This window comes from Heterocephalus glaber, unplaced genomic scaffold (assembly GCF_053883595.1).
Source record: "Heterocephalus glaber isolate CG9 unplaced genomic scaffold, H.glaber_assembly_v1.0 deba00001689, whole genome shotgun sequence".
Classification (NCBI taxonomy): domain Eukaryota; kingdom Metazoa; phylum Chordata; class Mammalia; order Rodentia; family Bathyergidae; genus Heterocephalus; species Heterocephalus glaber.
In genome coordinates, this window is record NW_028258414.1 from 10,002,501 (window position 1) to 10,028,786 (window position 26,286).

Consider the following 26,286-nt stretch of genomic DNA (forward strand, 5'->3'; position numbering starts at 1 on the left):
ATTGCACTCTAGATAAGATCACTTTCATTGAAAAAAAGTATGCCATCATCTTGCCAGATAGAATAATTAAGCCCAAAGTAAAAGGAAAGTCTGACTCTGAGGGATTAGAAACCTTTACTACCAATTGGTTGATTCTCATTTATTCCCGTTAGCTGAGCAAAATGATGACTTATTACTTGTCTCAATAAAGAGGCATTCTTAAACCCCAATACAAGTTAAATATAAGTAGAAAATAGAAGATTTTAAGTGTAAGACTAGCATTCCTGATGGTGTAATGACTGGTCTTTTCTATAAGATTGTACAGAAATGAAAATATCCTGTTGTTAAAACCAAGACATCCTGGCTGTTCCTGCGTAAGGGAAGTGTGTATTCACCCCCTGTACACTGTAATATCGAAGTACAAGAGGAGCCATAGGTGGCATCTGCTTCAGAACCCCCGCTCTTTTTTTTTTTTTTTTTTTTGGCACTGGGGATCCAACTCGGGACCTTGTGCTTGCACAGCAGGCGGCGAAACCACTGAGCTAAATCCCCAGCCCAGAACCCCACTCTTAACCAAGGAAATATGTTTTGCATATGCCTTTTGATTACTAATACCATTCATTTGATTTGGGGGCTTTTTCTTGCTCCAGCAGGATGTGTGCTGCTCCTGAGACTTAGTTATAGGTCAGAAAGGTACTTATCTGAGCACTTTCATTTAAAACAGATTAATTTATTTGCTGTTCCTGAAAGTTTGCTAAATAATTGGGTGGTTTTAATTGAAGTTACTGCTTTCTGATCCTTGCGTTAACATGATCTAAGGTCCTTTTTATTGTATGTAATCCATATTATTGACCAGATTTGCCCTGTTTTCATTTAAATGTAAGCAGCTTGTTAAGGAGAAAATATTTTGTTTAACTTAGCTTGGAAGCCTGCTATTTGAATATTTGGGTTTTGTTTTTTTGATTTTTCTAACTGACAGACTGTCTTTTAAATATTCATTTATTTTGTAGTAATAAATTATTCTGTGGCTAGAGTATTTGTTTTACTCTACCCAGAATGGAAAGCTTATGTTCTTAAAACTATTTAAAAACATTAAATATTTTTCAGACACTAATGTCAAAATACTTGAGTTTTTAATACTTAATTTTATTCATGTTTTAAAAGCCTTTGACAGGTGTATTTTTACTAATTCTAACTTTGATTAATATTATTTTAAATTTCATATTAAATTTAGATTGCAGCTATCACTGCCTTATATATTAATATACTAATCATGCCTAGAATTGCAGAATACCTAAAAAGTTTGCTCCCTGAAGGAAGGTATTTAGAATCTATCCTTTGTTGCATAAACTTTCTGAAGTTCAGAACATAAAGGATTTATGTAAATTGTAAGTATCTAGTGTTTTGTATGAGGTCTCTAACAAAGGAAAAATAGCAGTGGATAATTTCCCCAAAGTCTTAGCATTCAACTTTTTTTTTTTTTTTTTGTGTGTGTGTGTGGTACTGGGGATCAAACTCAGGACCTTGGGCTTGCAAGCCAGGCGTGATGCCATTCAACTTTAGTTGGCCAACAAACGTACACTTGCAGTTTTTTACCTAAACAGATTTTTAGCCTACATGTCTTAATTCATTGTTTATATTTATCCTCAGTGTGTAAGATATGGACATTTAAAATCTACCAATATTTCTTCTTAATTTACTTTATTGTTTTGTATTATATTGTGTTTTTTTGGTACTAAGGATTGAACCCCGGGCTTCCAGTATGCTAGGTAAGTGCCATACCACTGAGCTTAAATCTCAAGCTCTTCTACTGATATTCCAAGCCATAAAATTGATTTATGTTCCATAAAGGCAGAGTTAAATTTAAGTGATATAAAGATGTTCATTTGTACACATTTGCTTCTTCCCAGGAATTTTTTAATTGCCAGTGCCAAATTCTACTCCCAGTATCCATGTCAGGCTTATCAAAAGGTCTCACCATTTTATTTACTTAGCCTCTGCCAAAAACAGTAAGTGGGTTCCTAGTTTCTCCTTAAAAAACACACCAGAAATGGACAAGAAATTACCTGTACCCAAAGCATAGGTAGCTTAGAAGAGTGAAATCTTTCATTAAAGGTAAATTACTTATTAGTTTCTCGTGTACTGTATATGTACTTAGCCAGTTAGGGTAGTAATGCCTGTCTTTTTAAAGTACCAACCCCAGATTGGTTTGGTTTTATAGCACCACCTAAAGTAAACTATTGTATGACATGCATCTCAACTTTAATCAATATTTCTTTGTTGTTGAGCCTTCACTCTGAGCCTGGCACTGTGCAGAGCCCTGGAGCACAGGATGAAATAGGTAATCCTTCCTTAGAATCCAGTCCAGCAGGAAGGAAAACACAAAACCAACAGATGGCAGCTGATGTGAAGGGCACCCTCCAGGAGCTGGGACACTGGCCTTAGCTGAGAGGGAGTGAGCGATCAGCTCACTTTGGGATCCCAAGGTTTCACTGCCTAGCAGGGCGAGGAAGAACGGTGTAGGCCAGTGATGGCAATCCTTTTAGAGATCGAGTGCCCAAACTGCAATCCATAACCCACTTATTTATCACAAGGTGCCAAACTGCAGTTAAACCTGAATATTCAGTGGTCTGCTGCTGGGGCGATGTTGGGGTGACTTGGCTCTTGTGCCAACAGAGAGGGCTCTGTGTGCCTGCTACAGCACACGTGCCATAAGTTCACCACCACTGTTCTAGGCTCTCAAATCAAAATGTGATGAAAATGGAAAGAGGTGAAGTTCTGCAACACTACTGTGTTTGGCATCCTGCCAGTATTGTTGCTACTTTCATTTTCCTCAGTAGTTTAGCAGTTCCCCTAGGTAACTTTTTTGTTTGTTTGTTTGTTTTGGTACCAGGGATTGAACTAAGGTCCTTGCGCTTGTGCAGCAGGCAGCGAAGCCACTGAGCTAAATCACCGGCCCTCCCCTAGGTAACTTTTAAGGCAACACTATAGGGAATAGGAAAGGGAAGAGAAGAATGGAAGAGAAGGAAAAAAGGATGGGCAAAGCAAATGTAGCAGAGAACAGAAAAAGAAAACAGGTTAGAGGATTTCATGGCTCCCTTTGGGATGGCTGGATGCCAGCCTAAGGTTATAAGTACTTGAGGTTCAAGATCCCTGCCCCAAGGGCACTTGGCCCAGGCCTCTGAGGGCTGCCCTGCCATTCTCTGTGATTTCAGCTTGGTACAGCCCAGGACATTTTCTGGACTGCTGGGGAGGAATTGTCATGAGCAAATGAGCCAACGCCTAAGAAAGCACATTGAAAAATATAAGGTGGTAAACAAGAACAATAATAGTAGTATTATTTATATTTCTAGAAAGCACTTCAGGGATTTACCTATGTTAGTCTGAAAATATATGACCATGTCTCATGCCAGGTAGGACTAAAATGAATTACTTTTCTGATCCCACAAGAGCCTTCTGTTACAGTCCTGTTGTTGTTGTTGTTGTTGTTGTAATTTATCATTCAGAATCACAGTCATACTATATAGAATTATATACAGAATCTAGTCACTTTTAGTCCAGGAATTGGGGAGTAAACTTGCAATTTTTAAATAATCAGTGTGGCCTAGAAATGGTATTGAAGTTCAACGTAATGACCTTGGCCTATAGTCTGGCTTCCCAGTGGTGACTCTGCCACCCTCTTTCCCTCTTAGATCTGCGGTCCAGAGCTCTTCCATTGCCCCCGCCCTTGGTTTTATTGGCACAGTCAGCTACTCCATCGATATGAAGAGATCTTTCAATAATCTGATCTAACTCTTATTTTACCAAGGAGGAAATGGAAGTGCATAGCCATTCATGACTCACACAGTTACCAGGAATTCAGTGGCAGGGTCAGACTGTGTCCCACTCCCTGTTCAGTGGTCTTTTCTCCCTGGTGGATGGTGGGGACAGAAAGTGAGATGAGGCATCCAGAGGCTTTGAGCCCAAAGGACAGTCCTTATTTTATACAGCCAACCACTCAAGTCCTGCCGCCAACTGGTATCTACAGAGATGGAAATTACTCTTCCAAGATGCTCTGTGCCTGCCAGGTAATTGCTGGCTGGATATGGATCCCCAGAGGGAAGATGGTCCTCAACAGCAGTAGTAGCAGTGGAAACAAACACATCAACTTTTATTGTACTCTGGTGCTTTATTTATCACCATTCAGCATAGGAAACTTGTGTAGATGTGGGGTTAGGGGATCACTGGCGTCCAAGTTAAAGGGGCAGACCTGGCTGAGCCTTGTTTGAGCAGATTACTTTTTAGATGCTTAAGAGTTCTAGATTAATGCCTGGAGGGTTTGGGAATTCTTCCTCAACTCATATGTTAATGATGCTAAGAACCCAGCTCTCTTTAGTGTCAATAAAATAAACAAGCTAAGTTCATTGAAAAAATCAGTGAGTTACCTAAAAAGAGCAAAGAGCTGATGCAATGTAGGACTGGAGATTGCCCCAGGGTCCTCTAGGAGCCAGGAAGGGGATAGATAGTTTATATACAAAGTCAAGGTGTTACTTCCAAGGGATTATGGGAAACCAAAGCAGCCAATTACAGCCAAGTGTGGACCCTGTAAGTCTGAACCAGCAAGGTCTGCAGATGGTGACCACCATGGTGAGAAGGAAAGAAAAGCTTCAGGATGAATCACTTTATGAGAGATCTACAGGGTCTGAGGAAGGCAGACCAGAGGGGCTCCACAAAGCTTGCCTTATTTTGTTTTGTGTTCAGAAATGGGTTGCAGAGAGCACCTTGTGGGCATGAAGAGACCTTGACCTGGCTCTAGTTCTAGTTTAGTAAAATATTGTAAATAACACAGAGTTCCCGGCCAGAGGGTGCCCTCCAGCCCTGGCCCTTTGGACAGCTATGTGCCTTTGTGGTAGCCAGGCAGCTGAAAGCACTAGTGACTTAGTGGGGAGGGACCAGAGGAGCAAATGATATGCCCAACAGGTGACAGTTTAAGTCATGGTCACTGTATGGTTTCTACCCAAATAACACAGAGTGCTAACCTGAGTTCTTGTCCTGGCTTTTCTTATTAGCTGCCTGACCCCCAGACCTCAGCCTCCTCCGCATCCAGGAGGTGATGATGGTGTCTATGTCTGGGATCTACAGAATGCTGGGAAAACAGTGCACAGAAGAGATGGGAATCCGCCCCACACCCAGCCGCATGTGTGTGCACTCACGAACACAGGGGCACCTCTGCTTTTATCTGGTCATTTTTTAATGGCTCTATGTGATATCTCATTGGAACTACAGGTTATTTGGTCAGTAGAGTCTGAAAAATGCTGAGCCATTTGCCCCATGTTCTCCCTTGGAGTTTATTAAAACCTGATTTACTTCTATCAGAATATGAAAGGAATAAACCAAATCTCTGAAACCAAAATCGAACTTCATCCAGTTCATTCTAGATTCATGACTTCCTTTCTTTAAATCTATTTTTAATTTCATTTACAGTCCAGCCAGTAAGGCATTTGTTAATTAACAAGATTATGTGTGACTGTATTTCAGATCCATCCCTTCCTCATCCTGTGTGAACTGCGTACTGGCTGCAGTTGCAGCTTATCTCGGATCTCAGTAGGCCAGACATTGTTGTCAAATATATAGTGGTTTAAAGGAAAAAAAAAAAAAACCTGATACTTGGAGCCTAGACCCAGGAAACAAGCTTCCTCACAGTGCCTAGAAATGTTGCTTGAGGGTGAGGGGTTGGAGGAAAATGTCTTAGAAATCTATAGAGCTTGAGGGAAAAAATCGAAAGTCCATATGTCCAAATCCCATGGGGCATTCAGAAGAATGCAAGCCCTGTGCTTAAGTCTTAGCCCTGCTGCTAAATTGCTGGGATCTTAAAGAAGGTGTTCATTTTTATAGACCAGCAATTGTATCTGACTTATGGGTTCTAGAATCTGGTACAGCCATAGCACAAGTACTTGATGAACATACATGAAACCTGGAAGCATGTATTTGACTCGTGTTTACTTTTTTACATGTTGGCAAAGCAAATTTTGCAATCAGAAGGAATCGAGAATCAACTCACATCCTGGAGCTTTTGGTTTATAGTTCTGTCCCTTCTCTTTTCTACCATGGCCTGTACTCCCACTCTACCCAGCCAGTGTCACCACCTACAGGGTCAGCACTTCTCAGGAAGTCTGGCAGTTATCTTTAGAAAAGATGTGGCTCTGTACTGTCAGGAGGGTAGCGCTGAGGCAAGGGTGGGTGCTTCCCTTCATCAGATGGACTCACACGGCAGGCCATCACATAGAAGCAGTGAAGAAAGATTCTCAGGACCTGGCAAGGAGGGAGCTAGGTTGCATGAAAAACCCCAGAGATCCTTTCAGACTCCAGAGCCTCTGATCCTGCCTCGGTGCTGGACGGGTCTCTCCTCAGCCAAACAAGCAAAAGGCTGATGTGGTTGGTCTCTGTCGCACGGAAAGGGAACAGATAGCAGCACCCTCTTCAGTCTTGTCCAGTTCCACAACTGGTTTATTCATCCACTCACTTTGCCTCTTGAATGCTATGTTGATAGGAGACACAGAAAGAAATAGAAGAGTACATAAGAGAAGAATTAATTTTTCAGTATTTTCTTTTTCTCTGTTTTCTTACAGCTGAGCGCAGCTATGCAGTATGCCTCTCAAAAGTGAATGCATGTTTAGCCTCTGAGTTTCTGCTGTAGTATGTAGTGTCCAGATCAAGGTGGCCACAGCCAGTCAGTACAAAGGTGTGACCTGGGGTAGGGAACATACAGTGCTCCCCCCTAACCCACAGTTTTGCTTTCTTCGGTTTCAGTTACCTGCCCAGGTCAAGTAGGGTCCAAAAGTATTGAATGGATAATTCCAAAGATAAATAAGTTTTAAACTGTACACCATTGAGTAGCATGATAAAACCTCATGCCAGCCCCTTGTGTCCTGTGTGTGTATCCATGTTGTATACACTACCTGCCCATTAGTCACTGAGTAACTGGGTTATCAGATCATCTGTCATGGTATCACAGTGTGTTCATGTAACCCTTGTTTTACTTAATTATAGCCTTAAAGTACACAGTTAGTGATGCTGGTGATTCAGATGAACTCAAGAGAAGCCATAAAGTGCTTCCTTAGATTGAAAAGGTGAAAGCTGATCTTGGGTGTGTAAATGCAGGAGAAGACTCAATTGTAGGGTCAGCTCTATTGCAGTTTCAGGCATCCACTGGGGGCTTGGAACCTAGCCCTGAGGATAAGGGGGGATGACTACTGTTTGTGTATGGATACACGTTCAGAGGAGGGTCACCACAGTGGTAGAGAATGTGAAACCATGCCACACCCTATACCTGAGGGGGATCGCCTTCCCAGGAAGCGCATCAGTGCTGCTTGGGTGTGGGGAATATTGTTAGAGTGTCCGTATCAGAGGGAAGAACAGAGGGCACCCAAATTGGCAACTGGTCATAAGGAAGAAAGTGGGGGTGTTTATTCAGGAAAGAAGACATCGTAAAGATGTGACAGCTATCTGCAAAGATGTGAAGAGCTAACATTAGATGTATTCATCACAGCTCCAAGGTCACAGGCACATCTTATGGGAAGAAACACTTGGATTTAAAACAATAAAGAACTTTCTAGCAGTGTGAGCTTCCCAACATAGAATCACTGGAATTCCATCATTGGAAGTCTTCTAGTAAAGACACGATCCTTGTCAAGAATATTGTAAAGTGAACTCCCTTAGGCAGGGTGGACCAGGTGACTCCAGTGTTGCTTGGAGTTCTATGAGATGGGGAGGGTTTAAGCTAACGGAGATGCAAACTGAATGATCACTCCAGAAACCCTTCCAGACATCGTGATGCATTAAATTTTTGTTGTAGCAGATTGAGTTGACCATAAAGAGCAGAGTAGTCAACAGGCCTCCTTCAGAAAATGCAACACCTCTCCCCGCCACCCTCTCCCCACCTCCACATACACAATTGCTTTTCTTACATTGGATTCTAAATGCCACCCTTCTTTGGAACAAAAGAAAAAGAAGAAACATATGACACAGCAAATACCTAAAATCTTCTCTGACAGGAAGGTGCCTAATAAACTCTCTGGTCAGACCTTGTACCATTAGTAAAAAGATTAATTTCATAATTTGCATTGATTATTTTGAATTGCAATTTGAAGTCCCTGCTTTTCTCACAAAATTAAAATGTACATTTTCCCAGAGGAGGACTTACAGTGGCTCCTGTGCACGTATGTGGGAGAGGACATGAGCTTTATCAATTTTAAACACACAAAAGGTAAAGGGGCACAGACTGGCAAGTGGGTCCTTTTTCCGTGCTCACTGACTGGCAGACCCAGCAGATGAATAATGTTGCACCGTACCTTGATGCTCCAGCTGTTGTATTTTGTGCGAAAATGCCTTGTCCTTGATACTTGGGAAGCAGTGGGAGCCAAGTGATCTAATTTATGGCTGTGATGATTTTCTGTCTGGTCCCATCTGAGCTGTGCCCTCCTCTGGGCATCTGAGAACCTTTCCATTCCACCCAGCTGTTTGCTAAATTCAGGAATTTCTACTTCACACTTTTCAAAACTGGTCACTCCTGCATACAGCATGCCAGCTGGAGTCTGAGATGTGACCAGAGAGGAGCTGCCAGTGAGTGGATCTTAGGATGTGGGAGTCCGAGAGACTTTCTTACACGCCCTTCAGTAGCTGCCCACTGTCCTCTTACAAGCTGCCTCTGTTTCAGAGGCTGTGCAAGATAGACCAGCAGGCTCCTAGGCATGACGAGGACAAGGACAGAGGCTGATGGGCAGGAAAGAAGGATAGGGTGAGTTCTAGTAGTGTGTGTTATATTATTAGAAATAATGCATCATGCTGCGTTCAGTGAAAATACCACCTTATCAACATTCCCATTTGTAGTTAGGCAGAATAAAATTTATTCTATTCCTTTTAAAAAAAAAAATCATTTGGAAACTCTTAGGTTCATAGCACAAGGGATCAAGTATAAAGCTTGTGGAAGTGATTTTCTTCCCTCTCATCCAAGGCTTTTTCACATGCGGATGCTCTGTTTTTGCAAGTTATAAAGCCTTGGAGGTGGAGCATCCCTGTGTCTCAACACCTAATACCATTACCATTTCTCCTTTAGTGGGAGAAAGCAAAGCTCCCAAAGCCTCTAAACATTAGGCTCCTCTAGCTGCTCATCCCTCCACATCGCAGACAACCGCCCTGCACTCCAGTGAGGGGAGAATGCGGCTGAGGCCATGGGTATCTGGCTGATTCCCAAGTGTGTGCATTTTCCCCAGCACGCAGCTTCCTGGGCCACTGTCAAGCCAGGCTCTCTCTGTGACCTTGGGCAGTAGACCACTCTGAACCTCGATTTCCTTAATGGCAGAGTCAGTAGGTCGAACCAGAGCATCTCTGGGGTCCTTTCCATTTGCAGAGTTCTTCGGGTCATAATTCTTCATTTAGAACACAAAAGTCCCAGTTTACCATAATCCTTGTTTATATTTATCAAGGGTTGTAGTTTAATACATCAAATTTAAAAAGAAACTCTTTGCAACATAGCTACAGTTCCTGAAATTTGAAGTTAAAAGATGGGGGACGGGGATAGAGTGTTCTATATTGAAACCTGGAATATTAATGCCAGTATCGCCACAAATGAAAATGATATTCTTTTAAAATTCCAACCAAATGATGTAATTTTGTATTGCTTTCTTCTATTTAAGAGAAAATATCACAAGCTTGAAAAGCAGTAAATATGTAAAGAGAATATTTGTCAACTGCTATTGGAAGATCTGACCTAGGTCACACATAAATCTCTCCGACAAGAGCTGCAGGGCAAGCCATAATTTCAGAGAGTAAAAGAGAAAATGAAAGCTAGCGCTGGTGTCTTCTCTAAGTTCCATAGGTGGATCTATTTTAGTTTTCTGATTATGCCTCTGAATGTAATGTAAAGGGGCTGGTAGCAAGGTCTGTCTTATCATTGCGTGCAAAAAAGACCTCTGAGACAAGGAAGCGTAAAATAAAGGCTCCACAATTGCTTTTTATCGCAAACACCATTGAACGAATAGTTGAGGCCCCACAAGCAAAGTTTTGCATTGGCAGTTTCCATTCCGGAATCCTTTTCAAGACATGTCATGTAGGAGCTTCTTAATTGCCAACTGTATGGTCTTTGCAAAGAAATAGATGATAGATATTAATACAATAACAGAAAGAAAGACCAAACTGGTGCTTGTGGCTGCCTTTCTTTAAACCATTCTTCCCCATTTGAACACAGTGTAACTCTCCTCATAGTGTGGCTTTAAATGTTGGCTCTAACAGCTGATGAAAGATGGACAAAAAAAGCTGTGCCTAGAAGAAGGAAGAGATTCATCTGCTTAGTGTATCAGACACTACTGGTTCTAGAGACTGATTAGCAAAGTGTGCACCTGGAGCAATTATTGTTTTATTCATTGCCCCAAAGTACTAGTTAGACATAGAAACCCCTCGATGCAAGCAAAATATACAAGCAGGCATGTGAACTTGGACAAGTTAGTTTTATAAACAGCATTTCATGTGTTGTGAGGTGCAGGCAATACATCAGCCCTAACCATGTTATTGTGTTCCCCTGAACTCTGCTCTCATGGCCAGCATTTGGAAAGCAGACCCAGAATAAAGATAGGCGTTCAGGAAGCTAACATTTTATATTGAGTACCCTTAGTACCACTTTTAATGTGCTATAAAACCAGGGGCTTCACTTTTTCATGAACTGTGTGCAAAAGCAGAAGCGATGACTGGAGGTGGACTTTGTTTGGATCTGTTTTATGGTTGCTGCGCCCGTACAATAATGTGATCTTGAAAAAGGTAAACAACAAAGAGTTTAGCTGTGAAAAATATGCCTAATATAAATACAGTCGAGTGCATGGCAGTTCAGAATTTGTAAAATATGGCTGTGGCATTAAATTTTCTGGTGGAATTAACAGAGGAACAGCATACAGCCTTTAAGGCAATATATCTGAGATGGAGAAAGGAGATAATATATCTAACTCTATGGTCTGTGTAGCATCCATATAAAGAAAAGCACAGTAGCTTTATTTAATTGAGAAAATGAATCAATTACAATGATGTTGCATCATCAGATTCTTGTGAAATAGAAGGTATAAGTCACAGCATTGTATAACAGTGTTAAAAAGTAATTGAGTATCTTAAGCATTTTGAATCAGCTTCAGGTACTGGCAGTGCTACCTTAATACAAAATTTATGAAGGTGGTTGCATGTAATATGTTGCTATCAAAACTATGTAATAAAGCCTGGTAACAACATCTCTCTTTAAAAACCTGGACAAAACAGCATAGTTATAAGGTCATAAAAAGGACTGTAATATTGCTGTTTCTTTCTTGTAGTAAAGAGCACATGTTAAAATAGTACAGTTTTAAGTTGTCTTGAAGTTTTTTTGCTGTTAACCCTCAGAACAGAGCAAGGTGGAGACTTCTGTAAGATCCCAGTTCACAAGCAGTCTCACCTCATTTCATTCGGTTCACACAACTCATGGTACTGGAAACAATGCCTCATAATCCATTTCTAAAGTCATTTCCAAACATCTCTTAGAATTTTTGCCACATCTTTTTCCCCAGGGAATTTTATAAATCCCCCTGGCTCTTGGAAATTTGTGAAAAATATTCTCTTTGATGTCAAAAATAGACTTCTTATTCTTGGCTCATTACAAATAACTCCCGTCAAAGAAGATATATCTTACTAAGACTGTGTGGGATGGAGGGAGAGTGCTTAGAAAGTGAATGAATGAATGAATGAATGAATGAAAACAAACACCCTAGGTATCTCATTTCATAGGAGAGGTTACCTGGGCTTGTCAAGGCCTTTGTAAAGGTGGTATGGCTTGTTACTAAATTCCTTAACCACTTCAAGGTGGTGTGAACAGCCCTGCCTCACCTTGTGGTATGAATATTCACCTGCAGAGCCTTGTCCAGAAGTCTCATTGACTATAGGAGCCAGGACATTCAGGGCACTGTAAAGCAGAAACTTTGTCAATGTTGGCTAAGCCAGGCAACCAGGAACAGAGGTTCCAGGAGTAGTGACCAGGGAGGAGGCCATGAGTGTGCACCCAGACAGTTGAGATGCTGCATGGGAAGGGACTTTGAAAACATCCAAGCACTAGGTGGAAGGGTTTGCTTCTTAGCCACGTGGATGCAAAAGAAATGCTCATATGCTAGACCAACTCACCAGGATTGATCATTTAGCAACCACACCATGCCAAACATCAGTGTATGTGAATCCTGTTGTTTTAAGTGTTGTGATGATCGTGGACAAGTATGGTACAGATACTGGAGGGAAAGGCACACTGGAGAATCCCCAGAACCACCATGCCCATGCCCAGACCTGCCCTCACCCACCTCATCCTCTGGGAGGCCTTTTTTCCCATCACAAAATACAGAAGTCATCTCCACTCACCTCTGGGTGGTTGTGCAGATAAAATGACAGTGTGTATGGGAAAGAACTTATAAAAGAACCATTAAAAATAAAAAGAGAGGGCCGGGGATTTAGCTTAGTGGTTCCGCCACCTACCTCGCAATTGCAGGGTCCCAAGTTTGATCCCCGGTATCAAAAAAATAAAAAGGAAGTGGTGCAAGTTTCCATATGGGGGAGGGGGTGAGACAGGGTCTCACTATGTAGTTCAGACTGGCCTTGAACTCACTTTGTACCCCAGGCTGGCCTCCAACTTGCAGCGATCCTCCTGCCTCAGCCTCCTGAGTGCTGGGATCACAGGCGTGCACTACTACCACACCCAGCTAGTTTCCCTCTGTTTTATCAGCTGGTTGGAGCTCATGTGTCCCAGAAATAATTGGCCCATTAATAGTAATATTTGGTTCCTAAAGATTTCCCACTTAGATCATTAAGTAATGGAGACTCCATCTTCACTGAATGTGTAATAACTGTAGGCATTTGGGGGAAGGAATCAGAGTGTTCAGTATTTTAATTACTAAGTTGACAATTTATTAATCTTGTCACATTTTGGTAATTTTCGAAGAGATATGGGCTGTCAGTGGAGGTGAGCAGCCTGCCCTCAGCATGTGGAGTAGGAACAGACACACTGGTCTCTGCTCCCAGTCACTGAAAAATGGTGGAACACTTGCATGAATTTGATTTTCCCAGAGAGCCTTGCTACCCTGGAAACCAGTTGAAAGTACTTTGGAAAAGGTGGAGTTTTTGCCCCACTCCGAAGTTAGAGGTGAATACTTCAACCACATAATTAAAGTTTTCCTCACAAAATAGGGAATTGTGAGCACACACTGGCAGGAATCCAAAATTCTAATTTCTGACTATGATTTAATTTCAATTTTAAATAAATCGGTTTTTAATTTAAAAAGAGTGAGCTTCATAACATTAGCAATGATTGCAACATTAAGCCCAGTGTTCACAATCTAGCAATATAAAACATTATTTATATCTGAATCGTAAACAGCCTTTTGAAATGGATTATGGTTTTTCTCCCTATTCTAATACAACCTGGAGGGTACTAAAAAGTGTTGTGTGAAATTAACATTCTGCTGACTTTCGCCTATAAATGAGAAGCGAGCTATTAACATTTGTGTATTTTCATTATGTAAATTGTGTTAACACATGCCCACAGATTGCCACCAGCAATGCAATAATTTTCTCTCAGTGATCATAATGTGTCCAAGTGAGTCATTTTGATTATGACATGCTAATTACATATTGCCTTTTTTCAGATTCAGAAAAACCAGGGATCTTTAATGGTAAGCTTTATGAGTTCAGAAAAAAAATTCACTTTTCTTTTTCCTGATGGCTGCTTCCTTTGCATGCTTGAATGCCTTGTTTTAAACTTAGCAAATTGCATTTTGAAGAAAATGCAAACCTTTAACTGCCTGTATTAGATTAGGTACCATTAGAAATAATAGAACATCCTGAGCGTCAGTGTTTTTATAAGAGTTTGCTGTTGTTGATTAATCTTGCTATATTTTATTGCATTAATGATTTTTTTCTTTCCACTCCACTGTAAAGATATTGCATGTAGGCTAATACTTTTTCCTCTCTTCTTTTCCATTGCAGCCTCTCCAGCTTCTGCAGTGCATTGTTGATGAGGTGAGGCATCGTCTTATGTGCTTTCACTCCTAAAGTCATTCCTAATGGTGTGGAAAGCTTATATTTTGTTTCCTAATGAAGCACAATGCCCAACATCCTCGGAGCAAGTTGTGTTGTATGCTTTGAGCTGTGTTACGTGAACTGGCCTTGTCCTGAATCCTGCTTGCCTGATTATAGGCAAGAATCCCTGCAAAGACAAACTGTCCCACAGGCTGGTCCCCAGGGGTGTCACAGGCCCTAAAGACAAAACACGATAATATTAATTGATCTTCTCCCAGCCAGATGGGAATGGAGCTGGAAATTAAAGCAGTATCATTTTTTCCATAACAGATATTTACAGTCATTCGGTAGGCAAGGGTCAGAGTTGAACCGCAAACATAAGCTGGGTAAAGTTTGCCTTCCTTGCTGTATTTACTTAGAGCATAACAGAGTGAAAAAAGGGTTCAAAAGGTCTACATCAGGGCCAGGGACTTAGCTCAGTGGTTCCGCTGCCTGCCTTGCAAGTGCAAGGTCCCGAGTTCAATCCCCAGTACCAAAAAAAGGCTCTACATCAACAGTTCATTTCCTAATTAGGCATTTCCTTGAGACCGTATCCTTAACCTCTTGCTAACAAGTAGTATTCTCATAGTTTAAGTTGTCTTACCTCAATTAGCTTTACCCATCAAGTTCCACTGTCCCTTTGCCTTCCTGGATTCAATCTACCTGCATTTCTTTCTCAACTGACTTTTTCTACTTCTTACTCTGAATTTAAATTCCTTTCTTCTACATTTTAGCAGTCTTATAGTAGACAGGGCTTTCAATTAAGACATATTCACATTTTTTTTAAAACTGTGCTTATCTGGGCTTGGGCTTGCCTACTAGCAATGTTTATTTTTTGGACTTTAATATTATAATATTTAGAACACTTCTAAAAGGCGAGGGAAGGCGATAAATGATTCAGATAGGAAAGTTTGAAAGAAAAAAACAAAAAAACGTAATTCATAGTTATTCCTCTCAATTAAACATCTGTATAACCAGTTATGAGATTTGGGAGAAAAATAAAGATCCTCCTAGGAAAAAACAAACACACACACATATCGCAATAACAGTAAGAATGCAGCTCTAGCATCCTTAATAGTTGCATCCGTCAGTCCATATATCCCCTGCAAGCCATAAACCATACTGGTGCAGACATGAAGGCATCGTCCTGAAACAAATGGAGACTCCATTAGCTCAGATATCAAACGGGCCTCCTGGATCAAATAGCTCATCAATATCTTCTGTCATCTTAGATTCCAAAAGCATCCTATCCCCATCAGAATCCTCCAAATTAAACCAATTTTCCTGAGGTCCCGCTCCAGTTTTGCTTGAGGAAGCACCCAGGGAAACTTGGCCTACCCAGTGAAATGCACAGCTTGCTGTGTTTCTGTAACTCTGCTGTGGTTTGGGTGGGATCCTGAACATTCAGGTACAGATATTACTCACGATTATATGTACATTGCTAGAGAACTCATCTGATGGTTTTCTGAATTAAGGTAGCAGTGGTTGCTATCAGTTTTAAATGTTTTACCTCTTAATTTGGGAAAAATCATGAGGCTTTTTTATAGACTAACATTCCATGAAGGAGAGTAGAGCGTCGCTTACATGGTATGCTTTTCTTCATAGTATTTCTTCCTTAGTCAAGAAAATATATAACTTAACATCCCCATTTACTCCAAAACAATATAAAAATGTCTTCCTTTGGAATCTTGGGAAATTGACATTAACTTTACTAAAACCAAATTGATCTTGGGATTAAGCTGATGTTGTACAATAACAGTATTAGGAAAGGGTCCACCAGATGACCTGCTTTAGGTGGTAAATCGTGGCCTCAAAAGAGCTGGGGCCCTACCTTTCCTGTGCTTGTCCTCTGGGTGGGGTAGATTTCCCAGAGCTGGGAGATCATGTTCCCAGAAGAGTGGTCCAAGTACTAAGACACTGAAATTACCTAAGATTCTTGTTGAAAACGTAGAATCCTGGGTCCAGGTTACAAGACTTTCTGGGGATGGCACCCACAATCTATGAGCTTCATAGGTAACTGCACATTCATATCTGAGAACTTCTGCACTGCCTGTTCAGGTCCCACAGGGCAATTAACTATCTATTGTCATTTGAGTCTGACTTGTAGGGCTTCTGTTCACGAATGAATATAACCAGCCAGGAGTTGCACCATTTTACTCATTGGGTATGGGCATCTGGTGCTAATATACACTGTTTCTTCATAGAGAAAAGTCAGATCAAGAAGTACTACACTAAAGAGACTAATTCAGACAAGACAAGTATATTCGGGGTCATGTACAAAATAGTTCTAACAAAGCCCAGTGTAACATATTTTACTATCACAAGGATTCAGTTTAACTTTCTGTCTTGATCTGGCAAAGAGTGAAATCAGGAAACCAGATGAATGTAGGCAAGACTAGTCCCCAAATGGCCAGAGGCAAATGTTAGAGTCAGACTGGGAATCAGGGGACAGAATTGTGGGACAGAGCCAGAGTTGGCCGCCAGATGTCCAAAGAGAAGACACCAAAAACTAAAGGAATAAGAATCGTGGCCATGAAACTTGGACCGCAGAGCAGGTGCTGGAAGGGTAGCCAAGGTCTCTCAGTCATTTTGTCACCACTGGAACAAAATACCTGACACCCACAACTGATTTTGGCTTAGGGTTTCAGCTGGCTCAAAGGCAGGAGCAGGATGACAGAGGGGCCTGGCAAAGGAAAAGATGCTCAACCTATGGGAGCCAGGAAGCAGAGAAAAGGGAGCAAGTGGAGACAAAATACACCCTTCAAGGTCACACCCCAGGGACCCACCTCCAACCAGGCCTCACCTGCTAGCAGCACATTCAGCCATGAACTCATCAGTGGACAATTCCACTGATGAGCATAGCACCCCATGATCCAACCACCTCCTACACATGGAACTTTTGGAGGACATTTTAAATCTAAACAATTACACAAGGTAATAGGAGAGTTGTGTTCCAATCAGAAATCTAGCCAACCCCTTCTAATTTTGGTGGTGGAATTTATCTGGCTTGGAGCCAGGTAGCTCAGGATGTGAGTGATGTCTTCGAGGTAACATTGGTACCTGAGAGTTGCTTCTCTCACCAGAACTTCTTACCTTAAGACCCCTGTGTAGGGCTGGAGATGTGGCTCAGTGGTAGAGCGCTTGCCTAGCATGTGCAGGGCCCTGCATTCAATCCCCTCTACCACCAAAAACAACAAAGAGACCCTTATGTAATCAGGTCCTCCCTGAGTAGCCAATCCCATTCATTGTAAGCAATGCGTCTGCTTGTGCTGGATGCCTTAGCTCTCTGCTATCTTTGGGGATAAGGTGGCCCCTGTTGTCTAGACAACTGAAATTTATTACTTTAACCTCTGACATCTGTGAGAAAATTTGCATTGTTTAGAGAGAAATGTTTCTAAAATGTGTTTGTTCTTGGCAGCCTGTTGACAGAGCGTGGTAAATAACATTTAGCCTCTTCTCGACAACTTGGGTCCTTGTTTTGAATATGGTACTGAATTAAACTTTGATGTATTGATGCCCTCTAGGACTACAAAATTGTGTCGGGCTTACTGTGTTCTTTTCACTGAGTTTTGCTGACCATTTTGCTTGTATGTTTCGCCTTGACACTCAGGAAAGTTCTTGGGCTTCTTGAAGTATATAGAGCCACTTGCCCCAGACTAAACAGCCCCACTCCGTGATTGACCTGGGCCCTTTCTTGGGAGGACTCTGACCTCACCTTCATCAGTGCCTGCCTCCCCCCGCCCCAAGAGCTAGCCATCTCATCTTCAGTGCTGTGCTCCTGGCGGTGACCCCAGCAGGGCTAAAAAGTACTCAGTGAAATCAGACGTCCAGGTGGAGCACGGAAGGTCAAGCTGGCTTGTCTGTAGAGTGATACAGAGGCTCCCACCTCTTTGTGATGAAGGAAAATGATGGGCTTTCATTCATGCATTCAGCACACAGGCAGCAGTCTGTCAGTCACCTGCACTATACTCGCCTGAGCTGAGTGGGCCTGGTCAGGACAGCCCCAAAGCTAGGCAGAACTGGGCTTCCAGGCAGGGCATGCAGGCTGACTGCAGGTTGAATAACTGTCCCCCATCCTGGGCCAGCCCTGATGCTGGGACTCAGGAGCCTCTCAGCCACCTGACACTCTGCAGTGCCTGGGCTCCCAGGGGGCTGTCAGCAGAGGGCTGGCCACATTGTTGCTGCAGCAGGAGGGGACACATCGGTGATGTCTGGGCCACCAGGTCTTAGGGTGCCAGTGGGTTGAATGGCGGAGGACTGTGATGACTGGAGTGGGGACCGCGCCCTCAGTCTGCCCCAAGGTGGTCCACAGCTGTGGAAGGGAGGAGGACACAGAATGATAGCTGTCCTTCAGTGTAGGATGAGTACTGTAGAACTTGGACGACAAGTAAGTTCCTGGGTTCAGAAAGGAAAAAAGTAAATGTCAGGCACAAGCACTTAAAACTATCTTGCAAATCATTTTTTAGTTAACAGATGTGTTTCAGAGTGTTCTGGTTGTCTAAAAGATGACAATCAGAAAAATGGGTTATTATTCTGAGTATGTATATGTTTTTGACACATTATAGCTAAAAAATCAATTCCCATCTAACATCTGTAGGTGCTCAACAGAATAATTAACAAATCTCTGATTTACACTTCTGTTTATTTGTGCATTTTACCCATAAAAAGTGAACTTATTTAAGTGATGTCTTATACCTGATCAAAAGTAGCTTTTCTATGAAAGTGCTGGTTTCTTAAAACTATAAGATTTTTAAAATAGGAAAGTGCTTGGGAAATAACGCAGACCTTCAGAAATTAACAGCCTACACCTGGGCCAGGTGTGCAGCTAAACAACGGCCTTAAGATGCCAGTGAAGAATTCTGAGATTCGCTGGCACCCCCTGCTGTGGCTGTAAAGGAGCAGGATTTGGTCTTAGGCATGGCGTGGCACAGCGGTCCCCAGGCCACCTGCAGGAGGGCTCATGTCCTCTGCTTCCTCTAGGGCTTCCTAAGCATGGTGAGAACAGAAGCAGGGCTTTGACAGAGGACTGGGGCAGATACACTGGGGACCCAGATGGACAGCTGAACCAGGGCACCAAAGGGTACAGGGCAGGGGTGGAAAACAGAAATAAGCAGTCATAGAAGGAAATTTGGAAATTCACAAATATGTGGGCATAACACATTCATAAATAAACAATGGGGCAACAAAGAAATCAAACAGGAATTAGACAATGCCTTGAGATGAACAAAAGTGAAGACACAGGGGCAGGGGATGTAGCTCAGTGGTGCTGCGCCTGCCTGGCAAATGCAACATCCTGAGTTCAATCCCTGGTACCACCAAAAAAAAAAAAGTGTCAATATCATTTTGGGCCAGGGATTTAGCTTAGTGGTTCCGCCACCTACCTTGAAAGCACAAGGTCCTGAGTTTGATCCCCAATACCAAAAAAAAAAACTAAAAAGGTTACAAAAGAGTGCTGTGAACAACTGTATGGGCCATGCTAGATAACATAAATGAAATGGACAAATTCCTACACAAACATAAACTACCAGTACTCCAGAAGAAATACAGAATCAGAATGAACCTATAATAGTTAAAGATTAAAAGCCAGGGCTGGGGATGTGGCTTATGTGTAGGACACTTGCCTGGCATGTGTAAAGCCCTGGGTTCCAACCCAGCACCACACACACACACACACACACACATACACCCCTGAGAGGAAAGCCTAGGACCATATCACTTTACTGGTGAATCCTACCAACTCTTTAAAGAAGAATTAATACCATTTGTTCTTAAACTCTCCCAAAATACAGACGATGAAGGAACATTTCTCGATTTCTTCTATGAAGCCAGTATTACCAGGATGCTTTGAGTAAAAAATTTTATGTAAAGATTTCACGAGAAAGGAAAACTGTAGACCAGTATCCCATACGAATATAGATGCAGAACCTTCAAGAAAATACTGACAGACCAAATCCAGCAGGATTTTAAAAGAACTGTACATCATAACCAAGTGGGATTTATCCCAGGAATGCAAGGTTGGTCCAAAAGATGAAAATTAATCAGTGTCATATACAGTGTTAACAGAAAAGGGACAAAAATCACATGATCGTCTCAACAGACACAAAAAAAGCATTTGACAAAATCCAGCACACCCTTTCATAGTAAAGACACTAGCAAACTTGGAATAGAAGATGACTTCCATAACCTGATAAGAAACATCTACCCCACCCCATGGCTAACATCAGACTTAATGGTAAAAGACAGACTCTTTTTCCCCTACAACTGGGAAAAGACAAGGATGACCACTCTTGCCACTTCTATTCAGCATTGTGCTAAAGGTTCTGTGCAGGGCAGTTAATCACAAAGAAGGGACGTCCAGATTGAGGAGGATGCAGTAAAACTGTGTTTCCAGGGGCTTGGGGTATAGCTCAGTGGTAGAGCATTCACCTAGCATGTGTGAGACCCTGAGTTCAATCCCTAGCACTGCAAACAAAACAAAACTGTATTTTCAGATGCTGTGATATTATATGTAGAAAGCCCTCGATAGTCCATAAAACAATTATTAGCTAATGAACAAGTTCAGCAGGGTTGCAGGATGTTACATTAACACACAAAAATCATTTGTCTTTCCAAACAGTAGGTAATCCAGACAGTACAAAATGAAATTAAGAAAACAATTTAAGTTGCAATTGCATCAAAAAGAATCAAAGATTTGGGAATAAATTTTTAAAACGAAATTGTACACTGAAAACTATAAAATACCATTGAAGGAAACTAAAATATGTATCAGTGGAAAGACACCTCATGTTCTCAGAATGCAAGACTTAATATTGTTAAGATGGCAGTATTCCTCCAGTTGATCTGCAAATTCATTGTAATCCCTGTCAGAGTTCCCATGAGATTTTTTTTTTTTCAGAAGTAGAGAAATTGATCCTAAATTTTATATGGAAGTGCAGGGGCCTCAGCTGGAACAATCATGGGAGGAAAAGGAACAGAACTGAAGGGCTTGTACTCCCTGATTTCAAATCAAGTGACTATAAAATTACAGTAATGTGGGCCGGGGATTTAGCTCAGTGGTTCCGTCACTTGCCTCGCAAGCGCAAGGACCCGAGTTCGATCCCTGGTACCAAAAAAAAAAAAAAAAAAAAATTACAGTAATGAAGATAGTGTGTTAGTAGAATAAAGATAAACATATGAAATAGAATTGAAACTCCAGAAATAAACCTATGTATGTGTAGTTTCTGTTCTCTAACAAAAAAATTCCCAGGAGGATTCCATGACAAAAGAATAGTCTTTTCAACAAATAGTACTGGGACTGTTGGCTAGCCATATGCAAAAGAATGAATTTGGACCTGTAGCTTATCATACACAAAAATTAAAATAGATCAGTGACTTAAATGTAAAAGCTAAAACTAAGGAACTCTGAAAGCATAGATCAAATCTTTATGATCTTAGATTAGATAATTATTTTTTAGACATGATACCAAAAAAATAAGCAACCAAAAAACAAGTTGAACTTCACAATTTAATACTTTTGTATGTCAAAGGACACCATCAAGAAAGTGAAAAGACTATTACAGAATGAGAGAAATATTTACATATCATATACGTAATAAAGGTTTAGTATCCAGAATATATAAAGGACTTTTACAACTCCTTAATAGGTTAAAAAGAAAAATAAGTCAATTTTTAAATGGACAGAGAATTTGAATAGCATTAACCCAAAGAAACCATATAAATGGTCAATAAGCACATGAAAACTATGCTCATCGTTAATTAAGGAAATTTAAGTCAAAACCATGAGCAGCTATTTCATCCCTCCTGCAATGGCTATAATAAAAAAAATGGAAAACACTGTTAGCAAGAATGTGAGGAAATTGAAATCCTCACACATGGTAGATGGAAATTAGAATGGTACAGTTGTTATGAAATACAATTTGGCAGTTTATCAAAAACTTGAACATAGAACTATCATTATGCGATCCAGCAACTCCACTCCTAGGTACCTACCCAAGAGAATTTGAAAACACATGTCCACGTAAAAATTTATACATTAATGTTATATCACCATTATTCATAACAGCCAAAAAGTAGAAACACTCTATTTTGTACATATGCATGTATGAAAGTACCACAGTATGCTATAAAATATATGCTATATTTTATGTGCTATAAAACTAATATGCACTCATAGATATGTGTAAATAGGAAAAAATAGAATCTAAAAGTTCATCAGCTGATGAGTAAGAAAAAAATGTGTTATAGCCACACAGTGGAATATTATTCAGCCATAAATAGGAATAAAGTGCTGACACATAGTACAACAGAGATGTACCCTGAAAGTGTACAGAATGAGGGAAATCAGACACAAAAAGCCACATACTATGTGAAATTTATTTAAATGAAAGATCCACAACAGAGAATCCTTGGAGATGGAAAGTAGTTTAGCAGACAAAAAGCAGTCAAGAGTGAGAGAGGACTTGGGAATGACTGTTACAGATACCAGTTTCTTTCTGGGGCAATGGAAATGTTTTAGAACTGAATTGTGTACTTTAAAAGGGTGAATTTTATGTGAAGTATGTTTCAGTTTTTTTAAAAGTTCATGTTAAATACAGGTCTCTGCTCCCTAACATCAGTGTGAACATTATGTACTGCAAACATCTAATAAAAGATAAATATTTTGGGCCAGGGATTTAGCTCAGTAGTTCTGCCACCTGCCTCACAAGCGGAAGGACCTGAGTTCGATCCCCGGTACCAAAAGAAAAAAAAAAGATAAATAGTTTTGTAAAGGTCAAGGGTAAAAGCAGGGGAAGCTAGTGTCTCTGTGATGTCCTCTATCCTTACATTCTGTGTTGCAGGACAAAGGTCTTTTCAGCTGGGTAGGATGGGCCTCAGCAGAGGAAAACCAAAGACAAACCGAAACCACATTCCCACATTCTAATTTCTGTCAGGGACCACTTATTGAGCTCATGCTTGGACCATGATTGCAGCCACCTGTGGGGATAAATCCCTGCATTGGATCATGTCGTGACCTGGGGGAGACAGACTCATGAGTGAAATGGCGTTCAGTACAACAGCTGTAACGAAGCTGCTGAAACAGTGCCGTGCTGAATTTCTACCTTGCACTGGGCTGGAGCTTGGAAGGTTGGAAGAGGTGGGAAGGTAACAAAGATAGCTTTGAAGAGGAGAGGATGTTTGAGCTGGGGATTGGGCAGTAGTTAGGTTTTCATGGTGTGAGAAGTGGGAAGTACCAGCATAGGGCCAGAGCAGGGGGCACCTTCAGAGACCGATGAGCGGACCCAAGGTGAGACCAGAAAACTCTGGTAAGAGCCTCCAGCGGGATGCCCAGAAGCTGAGGTATAGGCAGGGCTGATTTCAAAGATGATTCCCCAGTGGTGAAATGGTAAGGAAAACAGGGCAGAGAAGAAATACTTAGAAGCTTTTTAGATATGTAGTTACAAAGGAGGCTTTTCCCTCTTCTTTCTCCTCCCTTTCCCATCTCCTTTCCTCTCATCCTCTTCTGTCTGTGTGCCACCCTCTTATGGAACAGGTACCTCTGCTACCTCTTGGTCTGCCTAGCTCATGTGGGCAGACTCCTCTGTCCTCTTTCTCCCTGAGCTGCCCGCTTCCGGTCCTGGGCACGTTTGCTGGCATTTGTGGGGGCCAAATCTAAGTGACGGTCTCTGTTGAGGGCTCTCATGAGTTCAGGTTTTCAGAGGGTGAGTGATTGTCCCCATTCGAAATGACTCTTTTTTTAGTACCACTGTAATGATGCACGTGTGCCTGTCAGGCAGACAGGTAAATAGCAGGGGCTTTCTCATGTCTTCATTAAGTTTCTGGTGACAGGCATAGGAACTTGCAGAATGCACAGACATTTGTAAGTGAGATTTATAATGATGGACTGTTAGTTTGGGGTCTGTTTTGTTTCATTTGTCAAGAAAGTCTGTTCCCACCCTAAGCAAGCACACTTGCCTCCTCCTCATCTTGGAGGACCCCAGGCAGGCCCCAGGCCAGGGACCCCCTTCCCTGTCTTCTTGCCCAGCCCTTCTGTCTGTTGTCCTGTCCACTCCTGTCCATCCCCTTATCTTAGCTACAGACCTGTGAGGAAAGCCAGAACTCCCACACACAGGGACAAAGGTCTCCTTCTTGGAACTGTGGGCTGCTGCTGCCCTTCCTGTCTGCTGGCCTGGCCTGGCATTATTCAGTGATTCTGTGAGAGCCACTGTGCGCTTTAGGTTTGTGCACATTGTAGGTGAACTCTAAGGCAAACCACACAATCCTGAATGAAGGATCCTACCCAATGTATGACAACAGTCTGTCTCCTTACTTTGTTTTTGTTTTTTTTTTCACTTGTGCTGATTTATTTGTGGGAAAACGGGAAATGAATAAGAGACAGGTTAAAGCAAGTTAAAGGAACACTTAAGTTTTAAATACAAATGTGCCTTGATTAATATGTTATAATTTTTTCATCTTTTTGAGGTGTGATTTACAAATAGAAATTAAATGTATTTAAGATATACCTGATTTTTTTTTCTTGGAGACAGGGCCTCAGTAAGTTGCTGAGTTGCCCAGGTTGGACTCAAACTTGTGATCCTCCTGCCTCAGCCTCCCAGAGAGCTGGGATCACATGTGTGAGCCGCCATGCTCCACTCCATAACTTTTTAAACTTAGAACTATAAACTTGTACCTTCTGACCAACGTCTTCCCATTTCCCCCACCCCTACCCTAGTAACTACTCTTACTATGAGTTTAACTTTTTAAAATTTCACACATAAATGAGACCATGCAGTATTTAACTTTCTGTGTCTGGCTTACTTCACCCAGCAGAATGTCTTCCAGATTGATCCATGTTGTTGCAGTGGTTAGATTTCCTTTTTTAGGGATGAATAATATTCCATTGCATGCATACATGCAGCAAGTTTCATTAACCATTCATCAATCAAGTGACATCTCATTTGTTTCTATATCTTAGCTATTGTGGGTAGTATTGCAGTGAATATGAGAATACAGATGTCTTCAGAATAATGATTTTATTCCCTTTGGCTATATATCCAGAAGTAATATTGGTGGATCATGTGGTAGTTCTAGCTCTAATTTTTTGAGGAACCACCATATATTTTCCATAGTGACTATCCAAATGTAGTCCCACACTGTGTGAGAGTTTCCTTTTCTCCATATCTTTAACAATTGCTATCTTTTGATTTTTTGATACTAGCCATCCTAACAGATGTGAAGTGATACCTCACTGTGGTTTTGATTTACCTAAAAGTAATATTTTCACTTTCCCTTTTTTTTCTGGTACCAGGAATTGAACTCAGGACCTTGCACTTGCCAGGCAGGTGTACCTAAAAGTAATATTTTTAAGACAAATGCAAATCAGATTGTTATCTTCCCATTTATATAATAGTTGACTTTCACACATTTCGTAGAGCCCTGACACTTCAAGAACCTTCCATAGAAAATAGGTGAACGTGGGCCAGGGGTTTAGCTCAGTGGTTTCGCCACCTGCTGCACAAGCTCAAGGACCCGAGTTCGATCCCCGGTACCAAAGAAAACCAAAATGAAAATAGATGAACATGAAACTATTCTAGTTTGGTGAGACATCAGGAGACTTAGATCTCCAACCCCCTTCCCCACAGCACCTATGAAAGTCCTCAGAGTCCATAGATTAGTGTGCAGGCCATTGACAATAGCCTATGGCAATGATGGTGAACCTTTTACAGACCAAGTGCCCAAACTGCAACCCAAAACCCACTTGTTTATCACAGAGTGCCAACACTGCAATTAAACCTGAATCCTCAGCTGCAGGGGCATTGTTGGGCAGTTTGGCTTGTGTGCCGACAGAGAGTGCACTGACGCATGCCATAGATTCGCCACCACTGGCCTATGGTATCTCAGGGTTAGATATTGAGGATAGAGAATGAATGAGACATAGCTGCCACCATTAAAGAGCTGTTGCTCTAGTGAGGAAAGCAGACAGGTGGAGTCATAAATGAAGAGGTCGCTAGTTCAGGCAGTATAAACAGTGTAAAACTGGATGGCCTGAGCTCTCGAAGAACCACAGTGGCTGTCATTTTAACCACTCACATATGTGGCATTTAATGGTGTTTGCAGCCATGTAAATTCTATAATAAAAGCATGGACAAGGTGCTGGGGAAATAGAAGGCCGAGAGCTCAGTGGAGGAAACAGGGCCATGAGGGAGAATGCGCAGGGAGTTGGAAACAGACAAGCCAGTAGGA

General features: G+C 41.6%; 1 protein-coding gene across 10 annotated transcripts in view; it reads left to right on the forward strand.

The window, feature by feature from the left end:
- The window catches only part of Map2k5 (mitogen-activated protein kinase kinase 5), a 258,240-nt gene that overhangs the window by 186,040 nt on the left and 45,914 nt on the right, over nt 1-26,286 (forward strand). For 7 of the 10 annotated variants that reach the window (XM_004855593.4, XM_021237014.2, XM_004855594.4 and 4 more), the window contains 2 exons: nt 13,656-13,682; nt 13,996-14,028. In XM_004855593.4, coding sequence (XP_004855650.1) covers nt 13,656-13,682; nt 13,996-14,028 — 60 coding nt within the window. The other 3 variants (XM_087198981.1, XM_087198980.1, XM_021237017.2) reach the window with 3 other exon arrangements.